This window comes from Physeter macrocephalus, chromosome 16 (genome assembly GCF_002837175.3).
Source record: "Physeter macrocephalus isolate SW-GA chromosome 16, ASM283717v5, whole genome shotgun sequence".
In the NCBI taxonomy this organism is placed as follows: domain Eukaryota; kingdom Metazoa; phylum Chordata; class Mammalia; order Artiodactyla; family Physeteridae; genus Physeter; species Physeter macrocephalus.
The window spans coordinates 7,643,150-7,659,828 of record NC_041229.1 but is presented as its reverse complement, the minus strand read 5'-3'; the positions used below and the strand labels follow the sequence as shown (position 1 = coordinate 7,659,828).

The window sequence follows — 16,679 nt, the reverse complement described above, 5'->3', positions numbered from 1 at the left end:
CGTCCCCTGCATCGGCAGGCGGACTCTCAACCACTGCGCCACCAGGGAAGCCCGAATTGATCTTTTATAGCTTCTGAATTTTTGTCTTAAAATCTGTACTCCCTTTTTTCAGTATAAAAATATTTCAAAATATAAAGGATAATAGAATCCCATGTGACAGCCAGATTTACAAATGTTAATGTTTTTGCATATTATGTCTGATTTTTTAAAAGAAATAAAATATGAGAAGAATAGAATTAAGCCCTGTCCTCACAGTCCATCCCAGTTTACTTGATCTCTTCCTAGAATGTAAGGGTCACCAATAGTTGGGTGATTCCTCCACGTTTTGTTTCGTTTTTAATTCTTTTAGCTCACACATGCTATATATAGTCTTGTGTGTTTTTAAAATTAATGAGATCATACTATAAGTATCTGTTTACAGTTTTTTTTTTTTTTTTTTTTTTTTCGGTACGCGGGCCTCCCTCTGTTGTGGCCTCTCCCGTTGCGGAGCACAGGCTCCGGACGGGCAGGCTCAGCGGCCATGGCTCACGGGCCCAGCCGCTCCGCGGCACGTGGGATCTTCCCAGACCGGGGCGCGAACCCGGTTCCCCTGCATCGGCAGGCGGACGCGCAACCACTGCGCCACCAGGGAAGCCCTGTTTACAGTTTTTTGAAAACCTTAAACATCAGGTTTATCCTAATAGATCCATAGAGAGTACTTTCTTCAGTTTAAATGGCTGTATTCAGTTGTGTGATGATACAGTTTATTCAGCCATCACTCCACCCTTGGACATTTAAGATGTTTCCATTCTTTTGCCGTTGCCACAGTGCTGCAATAAACATCCTTAGTGTGTGTACACGTACAAAGGCAGGTCACTCTGGGCTACACCTAGACGTGGAATTGCTGGTTCGTAGAGTATGCACGCCTTCAGCCTTACTAGATACTATGAAGTACTTTTTGTCAATGAACAAAGCCTTTATGTCGGTGAACTCTAAGCCTTTATGTCAATGAACACCTGCCAGCAATGTGCAAGAAGTGATATTCGCTTTTAATCTGCATTCCCTGGTCACTTAGTGAGGTTGAACATCTTTTCATGTTTGTTAGGTGTGTGGGTTTAAGCTGTGAATTGCTTCTCCTGTCCTCTGCTTTATTCTCTTCGGTTCCTTGGTCTTTTTCTTAATTGATTGGAAGGATTGCTGCTCCATCCAGGTATTTGTTGATGATATGCCTTCTCTGACTTGTCCAAGGCTGGAACTCTTCACCACTGTACCACTGCCTCTGCCTGTGGCCGCACAGCTTTGTGAGCAGCTGTTCTGCAAAGAGGGCACCACTCAGGAGAGGGGTCTGATCAGGGGTCTGGGCACCTTCTCTAGGAGGTGCTGTACCCGGAAAGGGAGAGTGGCTTCTCCAACAAAGCCTCATCTCTCTCCTCCATCCCATGCTCCTCCCCACCCCAGCAATGCAACGCCGAACCTGGCCTGTACGTGGGATCCACGTTCAGTGCAGGCAGAGTCTGGGTGGCAGTCCCCCCGGTCCCCGGGCAGCTGCGTGTGTGCCATGAGTGCAGTGGAACCAGCGGCTGGGGGGAGAGGTGGGTGCAGTCGTGGTTGTGGCGTCAGGTGGGGGCTCTGGACTGCTCCCCGTGCTGGGCTGGGGCAGACCTGGAGTGGAGAGGGGCTGCCACGCACCGGGGGAGGCCCAGACCAGGAGTCACCTTCAGCTTCCACGGGCCGAGTGCTTGCTCTGGGCTCAGCCGGTGCTAAGGCTGAGGGCTTTCAATCCTGGGATATGTTTTGAGGCTCCCACACCTCCCACAACTTGTTCTTGCTACTCCCATTTCACAGATGGGAAATCTGAGGTCCAAGAGATACAGGACCTTGTCCAGGGACAGCCGGCCCGTGACCACAGAGGCTGGGTTGGACCTCAGGTCTGTGTCCAGACCCCTTTCCTCTGCTTCCAGGAGGCCAAGGGTACTTGGAGGTCTGGGGCTTGCTGGCTGGGGTTTTAGCCCAGGCTGGCCCTCTTGAGCAAGTAAGGAGGAAAGGAGGTTTCCTGGGTAATAGGGTGTCTCCAGGCCTGTATCTCTCCTGGGACCCCACAGAATATATTGACATCAGCTTGCAGTGTGGTCCAGCAACCTTGGCTCTGGTAGTGATTAAAGGGAGTCAAAGGTTAACCCTAGCCAGTTCTGCAGAAACAACACCTTCTTGGTATAAGGATGTATTTGTGAGCATAGCAACGTGCCTTTGGCAACAAATGTGGCGCTGGCTGGCTCTGCCAGGTCCTGAGCTGACCTCTGACAAGCCCCTGCTTCCTCGTTTGACCAGGGTGTGACCAGGGTGTAAGGGCGTGGAAATTTTTAACTTGGCGAAACTTTCTGTTCACACTTGTTCTGCTAATTTGCTCATATTCATTTAGACATCTGTTCCTTTCAGTATTAGTCAGTTACCTGCCACACATCAGGTGCTTCATTTGGTGCTGGAGATACTGTGGGCCACAAGAAGTTCGTGCTTTCTTGGGTCCTGTGATCTCTTGAGTACGGGAGACAGTGTGGTGTTCCTGCCATAGAGGAAATGAAGCAGGGCGACCGGGTGGGACAGACTGAGGGAGTGGTTGGGTAATCTGGGACCCGGCGCCAGGAGGAAGCATGGAAGCCTGAGTGCCAGGGTCCTTGAGGGGTGGCTGGGGAGAGCAGCCTGGGCGTGGGTCCCAACAATGATTCCAGAGCCCCCCAACATTTATACTGTAATGAACCCCCCTGACGAGGACTCCGATGTGAAACTGCTGGCCCTGACCTGGCCTCGCCCTCCATCCTCAAACGGGGTTGGGGTGCAGATGGGGGCACGTGAGCTAAGATTCTTATCTTTGGGGAGGGGAGGGTGTGTCTAGGAAGTCTGGTGAGGCCTCAGGGGTCAGCCGGGGCCTCTTCAGTTCAGTGGCCATCAACTCTGCTCCATGGAAGGTTCAGTCCTTAGTGCTGTGCTTTCTGGTCACAGAACAGGCTGAAAAAGGGTTTTTTCAACGATGGCTGCCGCCTCAACGTAAATAGTTTTTAAGGGGGTAGTTTACTTTCTTTTTTTTGTAGCGAGTCTTTGAAATCCAGTGTATGGGCCCCGCAGACAGCGCGCCTCAGCATGGACTAGCCGCATTGCAAGTGCATCACGGCCGTGTGAGGCTGCGGCCCCCTCACCGGCTGGGGCACGGCGGGTCAGGTGCAGTCCACCGTCTTCAGAAGGGGCATCTGGAGGCCGGAGGGAGGGAGGGAGGGAGGGAGGGGACAGGCCGTACTGGTGGTTTCAAGCCCCAATTCCTGTAGGGCCTTCAGCTTTGGCTCCTTGGGGCTAGATTCGTTGGCCCCTGGGTGGGAGGTATGAGGAGAGAATCGTGCCCGGGAGCCTGGAGCAGGTCGACCGACGGCCACACCGGGATTTTTTCTTTATTTGTTGTGGGCATGAACCTGTCCTGTTGACTCCCCACCCCGTCACTACACTTAAGCTCTTTTACCCAGCGAATTGAATTCAAAGCTCCTGCCCCACCCCGGCCAACCCCAGAAGTATGATTTTCATGTGGTTCTCGGTGGTGTCTTGTGACTGGCAGCTGATAAAGTGGAGAATACAGTGTTTCTCTGCAGGAGGCTGCAGGCCTGGGCTGTTGGAGACGCCTGTTGGGGGTGGAGGGTATCCTGTGGACCCCCAGGGTGGAGAGCAGAGAGCCTTCCTGCCCTGCAGGCGGAAGCCTCTGCAGCCTGTTTCCTCCAAGCTTGGATGGCTGGAGAGATGCCCCATCTGCCCACTGGTGAGCCTTGAGGCAGTTGGTCAGTTACCCTGCCCTCTGCCGCTTCACAAGAGCCCCGGGCCAAGACCAGCTCCCTCCCTACTGGGCCTGCCGAGATCACGCTGTGCTGTTCAGGCTGTGTCTAGCCAGCGGCCAGGCCAGAGGGGCTGGAGTGGGTATCTGAGCTATTGCTCCCGCCTCTTCCCCTCTTGCTCTGCCTGCTCTGTGGCGGTGTAGTTCCCGATGAGTAAATTAATTCAACAAACTTGTGTCGAGAGGCCGCTGTGTGCCAGTCACTGTTCTAGACATTGGTGATACAGCATCGAACAAAACAACAGCAAAAGTTGTTTGCAAGCCAGGGAGGGGGATCTGAAATGTGAGGTGTAGGGGGGTTTTTGACCAGAGGTGGTGAAGATGAGTGGAGACCTGAGTGGGGAGATACCAAGCCTATGTCTAGGGGAAAAGCATTCTGGGCTGAAGGAACAGCCAGAGAGGAGGGAGTGGGCCTAGCCCAGTCAAGAACAGTGAGGCCCGTTTGAGTAGAGCAGACTAAATGAGGGAAATGGGGAAGGAGGGCAGAGAAGTGCCGGTGGGGAGATCACGTGCATTGTTACAGGTCAGAGCAAGGGCTTGGCCTTTCTCTCTGAGGAGATGGGCGCCATGGAGGGTTTTTGAGCCGAGGAGAGGTGATACAGATGATCCGTTCTGGAGAGTCACGGTTAGTTGACTACACCCAAGAGTGGCTGATCATAACACAGTGTGACTCCAGTGGCCTGTGTCCTCACCTTGCCTTACCTCGCAGTTGTATTAGTTACATTAAGTTCACCGTCCAGCTCAAGCCTCCCCTGGAATAACGGCAGAGGACTCTAAGCTGAGAGGAATCGCTGTGGGTTAGGTGGCACTGTCAAGATTGACACACCTCAACAGGCTGGAAACATGGCGGGAGATTCCCGAGATGAGATGTTGGCAAGCAGCTGTAGTAGCACAGTCCTGCCCTTTGGTTTGCAGAGGGTAGCCACACACGTTCAGGGCCCAGGAGACCTGGCTTACCAGCTGAGGGGTGCTGGTTCCCTGCCAGTGAAGCGGCATGGCCGTGAGAAAGTGAACGCGGTCTTTGCCAGCATGCGTGGAGGTCTGGTGTCCAGATGGAGGGCACTAGTATTCCCATGAATACAGCTGAGGGCTTTGTAGACATGCTGGAGGGCTTCCAGGGGGGCCAGGCGATTCGGGGGCCGGAGACCGTGTCTCATGAGGCAGCCTGCCTGGGAAGGAGCGCAGGAGGCTCCTCTTAGCTGTCAGAAGGCTTTGAAGGACTTTGATGTGACGGAGGGCAGCTTCCTCCTGTCGCCCCAGAGGGCTGCAGGTGGGCCCTCCGAGGATCTTGGCGTCTTCACAGGATGGTTGAGGGGCGGTGGAGGGCAGGAGTCAGGAGTGCGCCTCTGGAGCTAAGCTCCTCACCAGCTCGGCGACCCTGGGCAAAAGTTGCTGACCCTTTTTGCACCTCACTTCCCTGTCTCCACAATGGAGGTAATAATAGTGTTTAACTCATAGGGTTGAGATCACACTTGGACAGCCCTTAAAAGTACCTCGCAGAGTAGCTCTCAACATGTGGTAATGTCTGGCGACATTTGGTTGTCAGAACCGGAGAGTGGGGGTCATACTGGCCTCTAGTGGGCAGTGGTCATGGTGCTGGTAACCATCCAGCGGTGCACAGGACAGCCTCCACAGCGATGACTCACCTGGTCCCCAAAGCAATGGCAATGAGGTTGGCTGCCCCCCTGGTGTTGCACATAGTAAGTGCACAGTACATTTCAGGATCAGTAAGGGAGGTAATACATTTTTAGTCTCATCTTATTACTTGTGTGTCAGATGTTTAGAAAACATCTGCTACGTCCTAGGCACTGTAATAGAGTCTGAAGATATAACGCAGGCCTGGACCACAGAGGTCATAGTCTCACGGACAAGATATGAAAACACATAATAATGTAATATAAAATTATATTATGTGATAAAGCATCTTCTGTAGGTGCTCTGGTAGACTCTTGGTATAAACAAGCTTCCAGTTTCAGAGGTCAGAGGATAGTGGGCAAACCATGAAAACAGTAATTATATGATACAAAAAGTTTACTACCTGTTAGGTGCTAAAATCAAGATATAAACAATTTTTTGTGGAAAGAAAAACATTGCTTAGAAATGTCAGAAGACGCTTCGTAGAGGAGGGGCCGGTGCTGCAGAAGGAGTGAGATTGTCGAGGCTAACGGGGGCTGCGTAGGGTCTTCCTGCTGGAGGAAAGCCCGTGCAGAGGTGGGGTTGTGGAAGAAGGCGGCACCTGCAGCGCACGTGGAAGGAGCTCCGAGATGCACATGCAGGGCTTGGGGCCTGGGACTGAAGAGCCCTGGCTGCCTCTAAAAAGCTTTGGTTTTTCATTGAAGGAATGGGGAGTGATTGAAGCAGGAGGGTGGTTTGATCCAAACTGTTTCTGAGAAAGATACCGTGTTGGCAGTTCTGAGGAAGAGGCTTGAGTGAGGAAAGACTTGTGGCGAAGAGACCAGTTAGGAAGCAGATAAATTGGGGTGAGATCTAGAATCAACCCGGGGCTCAAGAAGAGGAGATGAAGGCTGCTTTCCGAAGTACTTCTGAGGCTCTAGACTATGTGACCTTCACGCTGCGCTGAGCTTTATCAAGCTTTACATCCCAGTGCCTCCTGTAATGGCGAGCGTTTAGTGGGAGTTCAGCAAGCGTTTGCTGGAACGAGGAACTGGGGCTAGAATGGGTAGCGTTTCTTAGGGATGGTGTGAAGGCGAAGGAGATGTTGGGCGGATGAGCTGATGAGAATGTGGGGGAGCGGGGGAGCGGGGAGATGCGGGTCCAGTTGTGGGCGTGTTACGTGTGAAGAGTTTAAGATCATCCAGGGAGGGTGAGCAGTAGAAAATTAGAAATATTAGGACAGGATCTGGGAGAGAAATTACAGAGCTGAAAAAGAGCTTGAATCATCAGGGTTTGAGTAGGGCCTGTGAAAACAAGCAGAGGAAGAGCAGTGGTTCAAGGGCAGCTCCCTGGAGAATGCCAGCACTTAAAGGAAGTGGAGCCAGTTTGGAGGAAACCTGGAGAGAGTCTTGACCTGGAAGCATCGGCCTATTAGCAGCAAAGGCTTCAGAGTACGGGGAAGAGTGAAAATAGATCTTTTTCAGGTTTGACCATTAGGAGGCCACTGAAGGCTTCGGCAAGAGCGATTTCAGCATAAAGACAAGGGTGGGGGTCAGGGGTGGAGTAGGGGTAGAGGGTTGAGTGGGAAGTGAGGATGTAGCACAGATTAAGGAGTTTGACCACTGGAGCTCAAGATGGAGATGCAGAGGTAGCTTGAGGAGGAGACAGAAGCAGAGAGGGGGTTTGTTTTGTTTTAGGTCCAGGGAGACTTGACTGTGTTTCTGAGTCAAAGGGAGTGGAGGAGCGGGGAGAGGTGGAAGCAGCAAGGCAGAGGGGGATCACTGGTTGGGAACAATGCTGGAAAGGTGGGCGGGGACCCAGCCAGTGTCCGGGTGGAGCAGGATTGGTAGGGGAGTCTAGAGGTGGCAGGCAGGCAGCTCCGGGTTTTCCCCACAGAACTGAGGGACAGTGACACTGATTACGGTTTCTGCCCCACTGGTTTTCCCATCCCCCTTCTCAGGAACATTAAGCCACAGCCCTCTGATGGGCCCAAGGGCTTGGAAGGGCCTGGCGTCATGCCATGTCCATGGGTGACGTCCAGTTCTGTTCATCTTGGTACAGCGGGTACCCACTGAGCACTTGCTGTGTGTGGCTTTGCGTGCCAGGCGGCAGGAGGCTTCTGTTCTTCACCCCGTCCTCCAGTTCTGCCCTTTGGCGACTCCGTGGCAGGGCTCAGCAGCCTCACTGCAGCGGGGGACACCGTGGTTCTTAGCAGAGCACCAGGAGGGCACACAGCCTTCCTGCCTTGGGGTCAGCTTTACCTAGCGGGTCGGGTGAGCCAGTCTCCTGGGCAGCTGGTGGCAGGCAGAGGTCGCTGCACCTTGGACATGAGTGGATCAGATTTCTGTTCTCCTGCCCAGGTACCTGCTGTGACTTTTCTTCTGTCCTTTTGTCCCCAGGGGCTGTCAGTGTTATGGGACAGCTGCTGGGAGAAGGCTCCCGGTTGTCCCGAGGCAGCAGCCAGCCCAAGAAGCCCGTGCTCCTGGAATCCTGGGGGTGCTGAGCCATCCTCTTGGCTTGGCCAGAAAGGCGAGGGGGTGGGTGGGTGGATGACATCCCTGGGGGTCTCTTGGAGCAGACCCCAGGACTAGCCGGTCTGCTTAGCACAAGACGAGCACAGTTTAGGAGGAAAGTGCAGAACTTTACTGGGGAAGAGGTCAAAAAAGAGTAGCTGTCTTGAGGCTCAGGACCCATCACCTCCGACCACCAAAGTCTCCTTCACTGAGGACAGCTGAGTCCTTGACTTTCGGTTACTGCAGAACACACTCTCTGTAGTGTTCTTCATTTTGGCTGAATGTTAGAATCACCAGAAAGGTGAGCTTTTTTTGTTTGGTTGGTTTTTGACTGGCCAATGCCTGGGCCCCATGCCCAACCAATTAAATAAGACTTGGAAAGTGGGGTCTAGAGGTCAGTAAATGCCTCAGCTTCTCAGCTGATTGCCTTGTGCCCCGAGTGCTGTGACCTGCTGATACAGGGAGATGGTGTACGATGGACTGCATCCTGATCAGAAAGGAGGACTGAGAGCACCGAGGGTGGGAGAGGATGCAGTTCATAATGTAAAGAATGTGAGAGCCTGAAGGATCTCGTTTAGAGCTTTGCAGGTCTCAGTGCGGTCCCAGCCTAGCCACAGGGCACCACCTGGGAGCCGGTTAGAATGTGGACCCACGACACCCACTGAGTCAGAACGTACACATCAAAGATTGAGAACCGTGCTTTCGCCATTATCCGGACCAGTGGTTCTCAACCTTGGCTGGGTTAGAATCGCCCCTGGGTGCTTGAACAAATTCCAGTGCCAGACCAGACCACTGAAGTCAGAATTTCCAGTTATGGGACCCAGATACTGCAATCCTCCCGTTCAGCCAAGGTCAAGGACATCCATCTTGACAAGTGCTTCTCAAGCTTGAATGTGCATGTGAATCATCAGGGGCTCTTACGCAAATGCAGTTTCTGATTTGTGCATCTGGAGGGGCCTGGGATTATATATTTCTAATAAGGTCCCTGGTGAGGCTCAGGCTGCTGATCTGATAAATATATTTGCGTCACATGCGTTTATTAGGCCAAATTCCCAGTTTTACAGCTGAAGAAACTGAGGGTCAGAGAGGGAAAAGTGACTCCCCCAAGATAACCCAATATGTTATTCATTCCATACTTGCTGAGCACTGGCTGTGTGTCAGGCAGTGTGCTAGATGCTGGGGCTCGAGCTGAGAATAAGACAGACCCGATTCCTTCCCTCACAGGGCTTATATGCAGTGGGGGAGACAGACAGAGAGCAAGTAACTAAACGAAGTACACAGATCAGGAGAGGTGTGTGAAGGGGATAACGTGGTAGGGCATGCATGACTTGGCAGTTGTTGTGGATAGGTCGGGAAGGCAGGCCACCCTCGGAAAAGCAGTAGGTCTTGACTTTCACTGGGGTCTGCTGATTACAACTCTAGGGCTTTTCTTTACTGGACAGGACCATCCCCCATCCCCACTGGAATTCAGAGATGGGCCCTCCTGACCCTACTGAAAACATCTGGCTCTGGTCCCCACCCCTATATCCCATTCCCCCACCCAGCTTTCGCTTTCCCTCAACACTCTCATTCTTGGGTATTTGGGGACTCAGGGTGAAGCCTGGGGAGTGCCCCTGGGAGCTGAGCATCGGCTCCATAACAGGACAGGATAATCGATTTGTGATTTCTAACAAAAACCAGACCTCGTCCAGATGCGGTCCCCCACCATTGAGAAATAATTTGAGATTTTTCATTTCTCCCCAAAAGAGCACAAACGCTAGGGCTTCCCTTCCTTTCCTGATCCTTCAAAAGAATCACGTGGGCAGCTTGTGAAAATGCCCATCCCAGGTCCCACCCCAGCTGGCTGAAGCTATCCCAGGAAAGGGCCCTGGAATCTGTGTTTAGTGTGTGGCCCATCTGATTCCTACAACCCAGATCATTGGGGAAGATGTCATGGAGAGAAGAAACTGGCACTCTGCGTGCATCTCGTGCCTCTGTGTGTGGCTGTGAAACCTGCAGAAATTTCTTCCCGGTGACGCAGAAGCATGGTCCTTGGCTGGCTTTGTGACTGGAGGGACCTCGCTGTTTATGTGCATGTAGCAACTCACCCCTCCCGCAGCCCTGTCCTTACCTTGCCAGCCTCTGCCCTTACCTGAAAGGGTCTCCTTTCTCTTCTCTGACCAATCAGACCCTTCTCACTCTCCGTGCTCCTATTCAAACAGCCTGCCTCCATTGAGTTTCCCCCATGTACCTGGTGGTGAGGGCTTGGACACTGTTTGTACTCAGAGAGAGTCTAGAAGGGCTGCAAGAGGGCTTGTGGACCATCTGATGGTCCCACAGTCACCCCAGGGCCTGGCCCGAGCAGATCTATCCGGGTGGAATAGTGAGAGATTGATGATAGAGGGGTGGATGGTGGCCAGAACTAAGGGAATGCCTTGGATGTGGAGAAAAGATAAACTTCAGTTGTGTAAAATGTGAATCACGCCCTTGTACAGTTAGCTTAACTTTCATGTAGAAAATGGGTGGAGGTACATCTGTTTCCTGGAGGAGCTGGCCCTTCCGAGGTCCAAGTGAGGGGGAGGACACAGTGAGGGGAACCGTGCCGGGGAAGCTGTGGTAGGCTGGTCTGGCCTGGGACGGAATTCGTGAAGGGTGGGACTTGGTTTCCCTTTCTGGGGCGTAGGCCCCACCTGGACCGCTGATGCTGCCTTTGAGGGGTTAGATGTCCAGGGTGAGGAGGGCCGCTCCCTGGATGGCCACCCTGGAAGCAGCTTTGTGCTTTCTGGAGGCGGGAGGAGGCAGGCCTCCTGGGTGTGCCCTGCTCCAGTGTCTAGGCGAGAGTGTTTGTGGCGCTGACCAGACACCTGTGACTCCTACCTCCTAGGTGGCCCGAGGCAGCCGGGATGACAGCTCTCCCCAGGAACCCTGGCACCTGAGAAACATGATCAGCAAGTCCCGTGAGTATTCTCCAAGAGCTCCCCACCCTGAGGGCTGGGCTCCCCAGAAGCAGTCGTAAGCATCATCCTGGGACCCGCCGGGGGTTGTGGAGGGACTGACACGGAGCCAGGGGCCCCTGTCTTCATCTTGAAGGACAGCGGAAACACTCGGGTCCAAGCCCTGAGCCAGAGAACTAAGGCCAGGCGAGGGCCTGCTTTGAGCCGGCCTTGCAGAGGCCCCAGCTGGGGCAGCTGAGACGGTGGCCTGGGGCTGTGCCTGCCTGTTTCTGCTTCCAGCTCTTCTGTGCGTTCGCCCTGCAGGCTGGAAACTCCTGGCCACACTGGCTCTGGTCCTGGTCGTCATGGTATGGTACTCCATCTCCCGAGAAGACAGGTACATTGAGCTGTGAGTCCATCTTTCATGTCCTTCTGTGGGTTCTTCTTGGGAACCGGGCTCAGGGATGGAGCATCGTGAGGTGGGGACCTAGTGGGGGGACAGGAGGGTTCAAAGAGCCAGGGCATGACCTCTCCCGTACACGACTAACCCAGAATCCCCTGTGAGGGGAGTTGGTGGGTTTTGGGGGGTAGGGCCTGGGATGACTCCCCCGGGGCCCAGGGAGTTCAGGAGAAGGAAGAACTGGGTTTGCAATGATCTCGTCTCAGAGTGGGACTTGGGCTGACACCGTTCCAGCCTTCGAGTCGCTCTCCAGGGCCTTGGGGCCGACGTGCCCTGAGGGGAGGTGGAGGCTGCCTGGAAAGCTGGCCCCCGGGCCCGGGAGGTCTGACTGGAGTGCCTGCCTGTCTCCTTTTCTGTCTCCAGCTTTTATTTTCCCATCCCAGGGAAGAAGGAGCCATGCCTCCAGGGTGAGGCGGAGAAGATAGCCTCCAAGCTCTTTGGCAAGTACGTGAGGATGCGGGGTGGGCCTGGGTGCCGGCTAGATGGAGGGAACCATGCTGGTGGACGTGGGTCAGGTGCAGCCTGTGAGGGAGGGAGAGGCCTTGGTGTGTATACATAATGTGAGTCAGGGGTCTGACCCTGTTTCTGGCATGAAGATTCATCTCTTTCTCATCCCCACCCTGCCTTCACCTCGGCGCAGCTACTCCCGAGAACAGCCCGTCTTCCTGCAGCTTAAGGATTATTTCTGGGTCAAGACGCCATCTGCCTACGAGCTGCCCTACGGGACCAAGGGGAGTGGTAAGTATCCGCCTGGTCAGGTGGGAACGGTGGCCTCACCTTGGCCACACAGCTTCTCGTGTTTTGCTGTCCGTGGTCCCAGCGCCCAGGTTCTCAGCCAGGCCTAGATGCTGGGGTCAGGGCAGGGAGGGCTGGCAGCCTTTGGAGAGCTGGCTGTCGTCATCAGCCCCTTCCGTTGCGGTTCTTTTGTAGAAGACCTGCTTCTCCGGGTTCTGGCCATCACCAGCTACTCTGTTCCAGAGAGCATCCAGAGGTAAGGAGACCCTCCTTCCTGCCTCAGTGAGAAACAGTCACGGTCCAGCACCTCCCAGTGAGCCTGCCTGTCTCCAGGGGAGGCAGGCATGCCAGTCTCCACGGCAACTGAGCCCGGGTATCAGGCTGCTGGAGTGGGCAGAGGCTGTTGAGGGTATTGCCGTGGTAACAGGCAGGCCTGGGCAGCAGTCAGGGGCTCCGAAATGGAATTTCTTCTTGGCACTCCCCGGGCATCTTCCCTCCTCCCCTGTCTCTCCCGTGCTCTGCTCAGTTTCCTCTCCCTTGAAAGCCCAGGGCTGCAGGGTCGGCATGATGCCTGGTCCATGGGGGCCAGGGGCTGAGGGGGCCTGGGCAGACCGGGACAGGAGAGTGAAGAGGGGCGGGAGCAGGGGCTCCTTCTGGGTCTTACCACCCTGTTCCCGTGGCAGCCTCAAGTGCCGCCGCTGCGTGGTGGTGGGGAACGGGCATCGGCTGCGCAACAGCTCGCTGGGAGAGGCCATCAACAAGTACGACGTGGTCATCAGGTCTGTATGACCGCCCTTCCCTCTTCCGTTTGGGGGCGACGGCAAACAGACCCAGTGGGGCTCTAGGTGACGGGCATCCTCCCCGCTGCCTCCCAGGTTAAACAGCGCGCCGGTGGCTGGCTACGAGCAGGACGTGGGCTCCAAGACCACCATGCGTCTCTTCTACCCTGAATCCGCCCACTTCAACCCCAAAGTGGAGGACAACCCGGACACACTCCTTGTCATGGTAGCTTTCAAGGCCATGGACTTCCACTGGATTGAGAGCATCCTGAGTGATAAGAAGCGCGTAAGTGGAGAGACTGGCGGGGGTGAGGTCGCAGCCTGGGGATGGGGACGCCCCCGGGTCAGGCCCTGCCGCTCCATCACGTGTGCCCCACGGTCCTCAGGAGCCAGTAAGGGGAAGGCGTGAGCTCAGTGTTCTACTGCAGGAGTCAGACAGCAGCAGCAAAAGGCACCCTAAGCTCGAGGCTGCTTGGGACAGAGAAGCTGCCAAAATACGTTTGCCAGTGAGAAGCCTGGCTGCGGAGGGACCAGCTGGTAGTCATCTCCGGGTGGAGGCAGGTTAGAACAGTCGAGATCGCTGTCCTTCTAGGTGGACTCCAGAAAGTCCGCTCTGTCTCTTTGCCATCCGGCTGACAGCTGAACTGTCCAACTGTCCATTTTTCGCCACGTGTTTAGCTAGCCCCTTCTACCTGCGTGGCTATGCTCGGAAGTGGGCAATGGTTGGAGCCCATACTCTACACACCATGTCACCTGGCCTCCCCTGGGGGGTGCCTCCTCCTCTCTTCTGGTCTCCTCTCCCACCTCTGGTGTAGGCCTCCACGTCCCTCCCCTCACCCCGCACCCCCGAGGGCCTGTGCCCTGGAGAAGCCCCTCCCCACCTCCCCGTTTCAACCCACTGGCTCTCTCCCTCCCAACCCCACCCGCCTAGGTACGAAAGGGCTTCTGGAAACAGCCTCCTCTCATCTGGGACGTCAACCCCAAACAGATTCGGATTCTCAACCCCTTCTTCATGGAGATGGCAGCTGACAAACTGCTGAGCCTGCCGATACAGCAGCCATACAAGATTAAGCAGGTGATGATGGGCTGCAGACGGACGGACGGGAAGCCAGAGGGTTGGGGTTCTCTGTGGGAAGTACGAGGGACTTCCTAGAGGCTCCAGAAGGCCAGGGAGGACCCCCCGGCGAGGGGAAAACAATAGCAGAGACTGCAGCACGCATCTGAAGAACACACAGCCCCTAGGCACACACCTGTAATCAGAGGCAGGTATTCTGGCTTTTACAGCAAGGGAGGGCACACGCTCTTGAGATGCTCCGGGGCATCTCCAAAATGGGGAGTCAGGGAAGGGTGTTTTTAGGGCTTGGGGGCTAGAGATAGAGGATGGCTTTGGCAGGCGCTGATCAGAATCTGTACACTGGGGATTTGCTGGGACAGTCAGTAGTCTTTTTTTTGGGGGGGGGGCCACGGGCCGCACGGCTTTTGGGATTTTAGTTCCCCGACCAGGGATTGAACACGCATCCCCGGCAGTAAAAGCGTGGAGTCCTAGTCTTTTTTTTTGGGGGGGGCCATGGGCCGCACAGCTTTTGGGATTTTAGTTCCCCGACCAGGGATTGAACACGCATCCCCGGCAGTAAAAGCGTGGAGTTTTTTTTTGGGGGGGGGGCCACGGGCCGCACGGCTTTTGGGATTTTAGTTCCCCGACCAGGGATTGAACACGCATCCCCGGCAGTAAAAGCGTGGAGTCCTAACCACTGGACCGCCAGGGAAGGACCAACAGTCAGTAATCTTATGTTTAGGATATGGAGCCCAGCCTGAGCCCTGTGCTTACTATTTGATCACTTCATCTGTGATGCAGTCTTGGAGCATATTGGTCTAAAGGAGTTAAAAGAATTTGAGGGTGCAGTTGGTCCTGCATATCATGGTTTGGTAGGTGTGACAGTTTGGGAAGTCAGGGTGCAGTTTGCAAGTTCTGGTTTTGGTTTTGGCTCGCAGCGCCCTCCCTAGTGGTCTTCTGCTGGCGGGCTTTGGCACGCTGTGTAGCTTCCCAAGCAGGTATTTCCACCGTATCTTTGAGCCCTCAGAGAGGCTGTGTGGGGTAGGAGACTCACGGGACTCACGGTGCTATGCTACCTGCTGTATGGCCTTGGGCCAGTCAGCCACTCAAAGCCTTGGTTTCCTTATCTGTGGGTCAGGGAAAATAAGAGTACTGACCTTTTAAAGGCATTCTAGAATTTAAAAAGATAATTACATAATGTGCTTATCACGGAGATTGGCACACCGTGAACGCTCGATAAATATTTGCCAAGTTTTGAATAAACGATTTGATTTCTTTTTTTTTCTTCTGCCGCGCTGCATGGCTTGCGGGATCTCAGTTCCCTAACCAGGCAGGGATCGAACCTGGGCCACGGCAGTGAAAGACCGGAATCCTAACCACTTGGCCACCAGGGAGCTCCCCATGATTTTATTCTTTACTGAATATCTACGACGATTCAGCTTCCTATGTTGAGTGCCTGCTTTTGTGGCTGCCCAGTGCCAGGCCCTAAGTTTGCATGCATGGGGAATAAGACATGCTCTCTGCCCTAAGGAAACTCGGTCTAGCGGAATAAACATGCAGGATTCAGCCTGGAATGGCAAAATGCTCCCATAGAGGGTTGTTCCGAGTGCTGCGGGGCCTCAGAGGAGGGGCGGGATTCCGCCTGGGGCTGTCCCACCAGAAGAGGTGAGACTGGAGCTGGGCCCTAAGGGGTCATGGGGCCCATCAAGCAGAGAATTGGGGAAAGGTATTTCATTTGGCAAGACCAAACAACGCCCCTGGCACTGAGTTCTAGTGCACATGGAGTTGGGTGGGGAGCAGTAAAGAGGAGTTTTATGGCCCTGATGGCAGAGGGTGAAGGCTAGAGAGGGAAGCCAGAGATGAGGAACCAGAACCCAGCTCCTGGCAGGAGGAAGAGGGAGAGGAAGGGATGAACTTTAGTTTCCTATCACTGCCTAACAGATTACCACAGTTTAGAGGCTTAAAACAACACCCATGTATTGGCCTATAGTTCTGGAGGTCAGATGTCCAGTACAGCATGGCTGGATTCTCTGCGTAGGGTATACAAGGCTGAAATCAAGTTGGCAGCTGGGCTGCGTTCTTGTCTGGAGGCTCAGGGGGTGAAATTTGCTTCCAAGTTCATTCTTGTTGTTGGAAGAATTTGGTTCCTTGTGGTTGCAGGACCGAGGTCCCCATTTCCTGGCTGGTTTTCAGCCTAGGGGTGGTACCCTCAGCACGTAAGAGCTGCCTGCATACCTTGCTGTCTGGTCCCCTCCATCTTCAGGCCAGCAATGCTTGATAAATCCTTCTTGTGCTTCACATCTCGCACTTCCTCCACTGCTGATCTCTAGACCCAGATATAAAAGCTCATGAGGTTACGTCAAGCCCACCAGGACTATCTGTTTTACAGTCTACTGTGCCATATTAAGCAATATGATACAATGTAACATATCTCATCATATTCATAGGTTACACACACTCTCAAGGGCAAGGGGTCATTGGGCTTCATCTTAGAATTCTTGTGCTACAGCATTTCTTTTAAGGTGAAATTGAGAGATTTCTGACAATTCTAGGTTTCCAGCACAACTGGGTGGATGGTAATATGTTTAACAATTACAGGAAAACACGGGGAGAGAAGAGTTTGCTAGAAGGTGATGCATGTGTGGTTTGGCAGAGGTCTGAACTGGGTGAGATAACACAGTGGCGGTAAAAGCAACAGGGCTGAAACGGAAGGCCGGGGCAGGCAGTGACATGAAAGGATAGGAGAGCTCAGAAAGGGAAGCTGG

General features: G+C 54.1%; 1 protein-coding gene across 11 annotated transcripts in view; it reads left to right on the top strand.

Annotated features, from left to right (window-relative positions):
* Positions 1-16,679, top strand: part of ST3GAL4 (ST3 beta-galactoside alpha-2,3-sialyltransferase 4) — a 34,538-nt gene that overhangs the window by 15,882 nt on the left and 1,977 nt on the right. For 6 of the 11 annotated variants that reach the window (XM_028501243.2, XM_055091638.1, XM_028501242.2 and 3 more), the window contains 8 exons: positions 10,838-10,910; positions 11,187-11,295; positions 11,710-11,790; positions 11,987-12,084; positions 12,277-12,337; positions 12,765-12,860; positions 12,957-13,146; positions 13,792-13,935. In XM_028501243.2, coding sequence (XP_028357044.1) covers positions 10,895-10,910; positions 11,187-11,295; positions 11,710-11,790; positions 11,987-12,084; positions 12,277-12,337; positions 12,765-12,860; positions 12,957-13,146; positions 13,792-13,935 — 795 coding nt within the window. In that variant the 5' untranslated portion in view covers positions 10,838-10,894. The remainder of the gene's footprint in view (positions 1-10,837; positions 10,911-11,186; positions 11,296-11,709; positions 11,791-11,986; positions 12,085-12,276; positions 12,338-12,764; positions 12,861-12,956; positions 13,147-13,791; positions 13,936-16,679) is intronic. The other 5 variants (XM_024131308.2, XM_055091636.1, XM_055091634.1 and 2 more) reach the window with 3 other exon arrangements.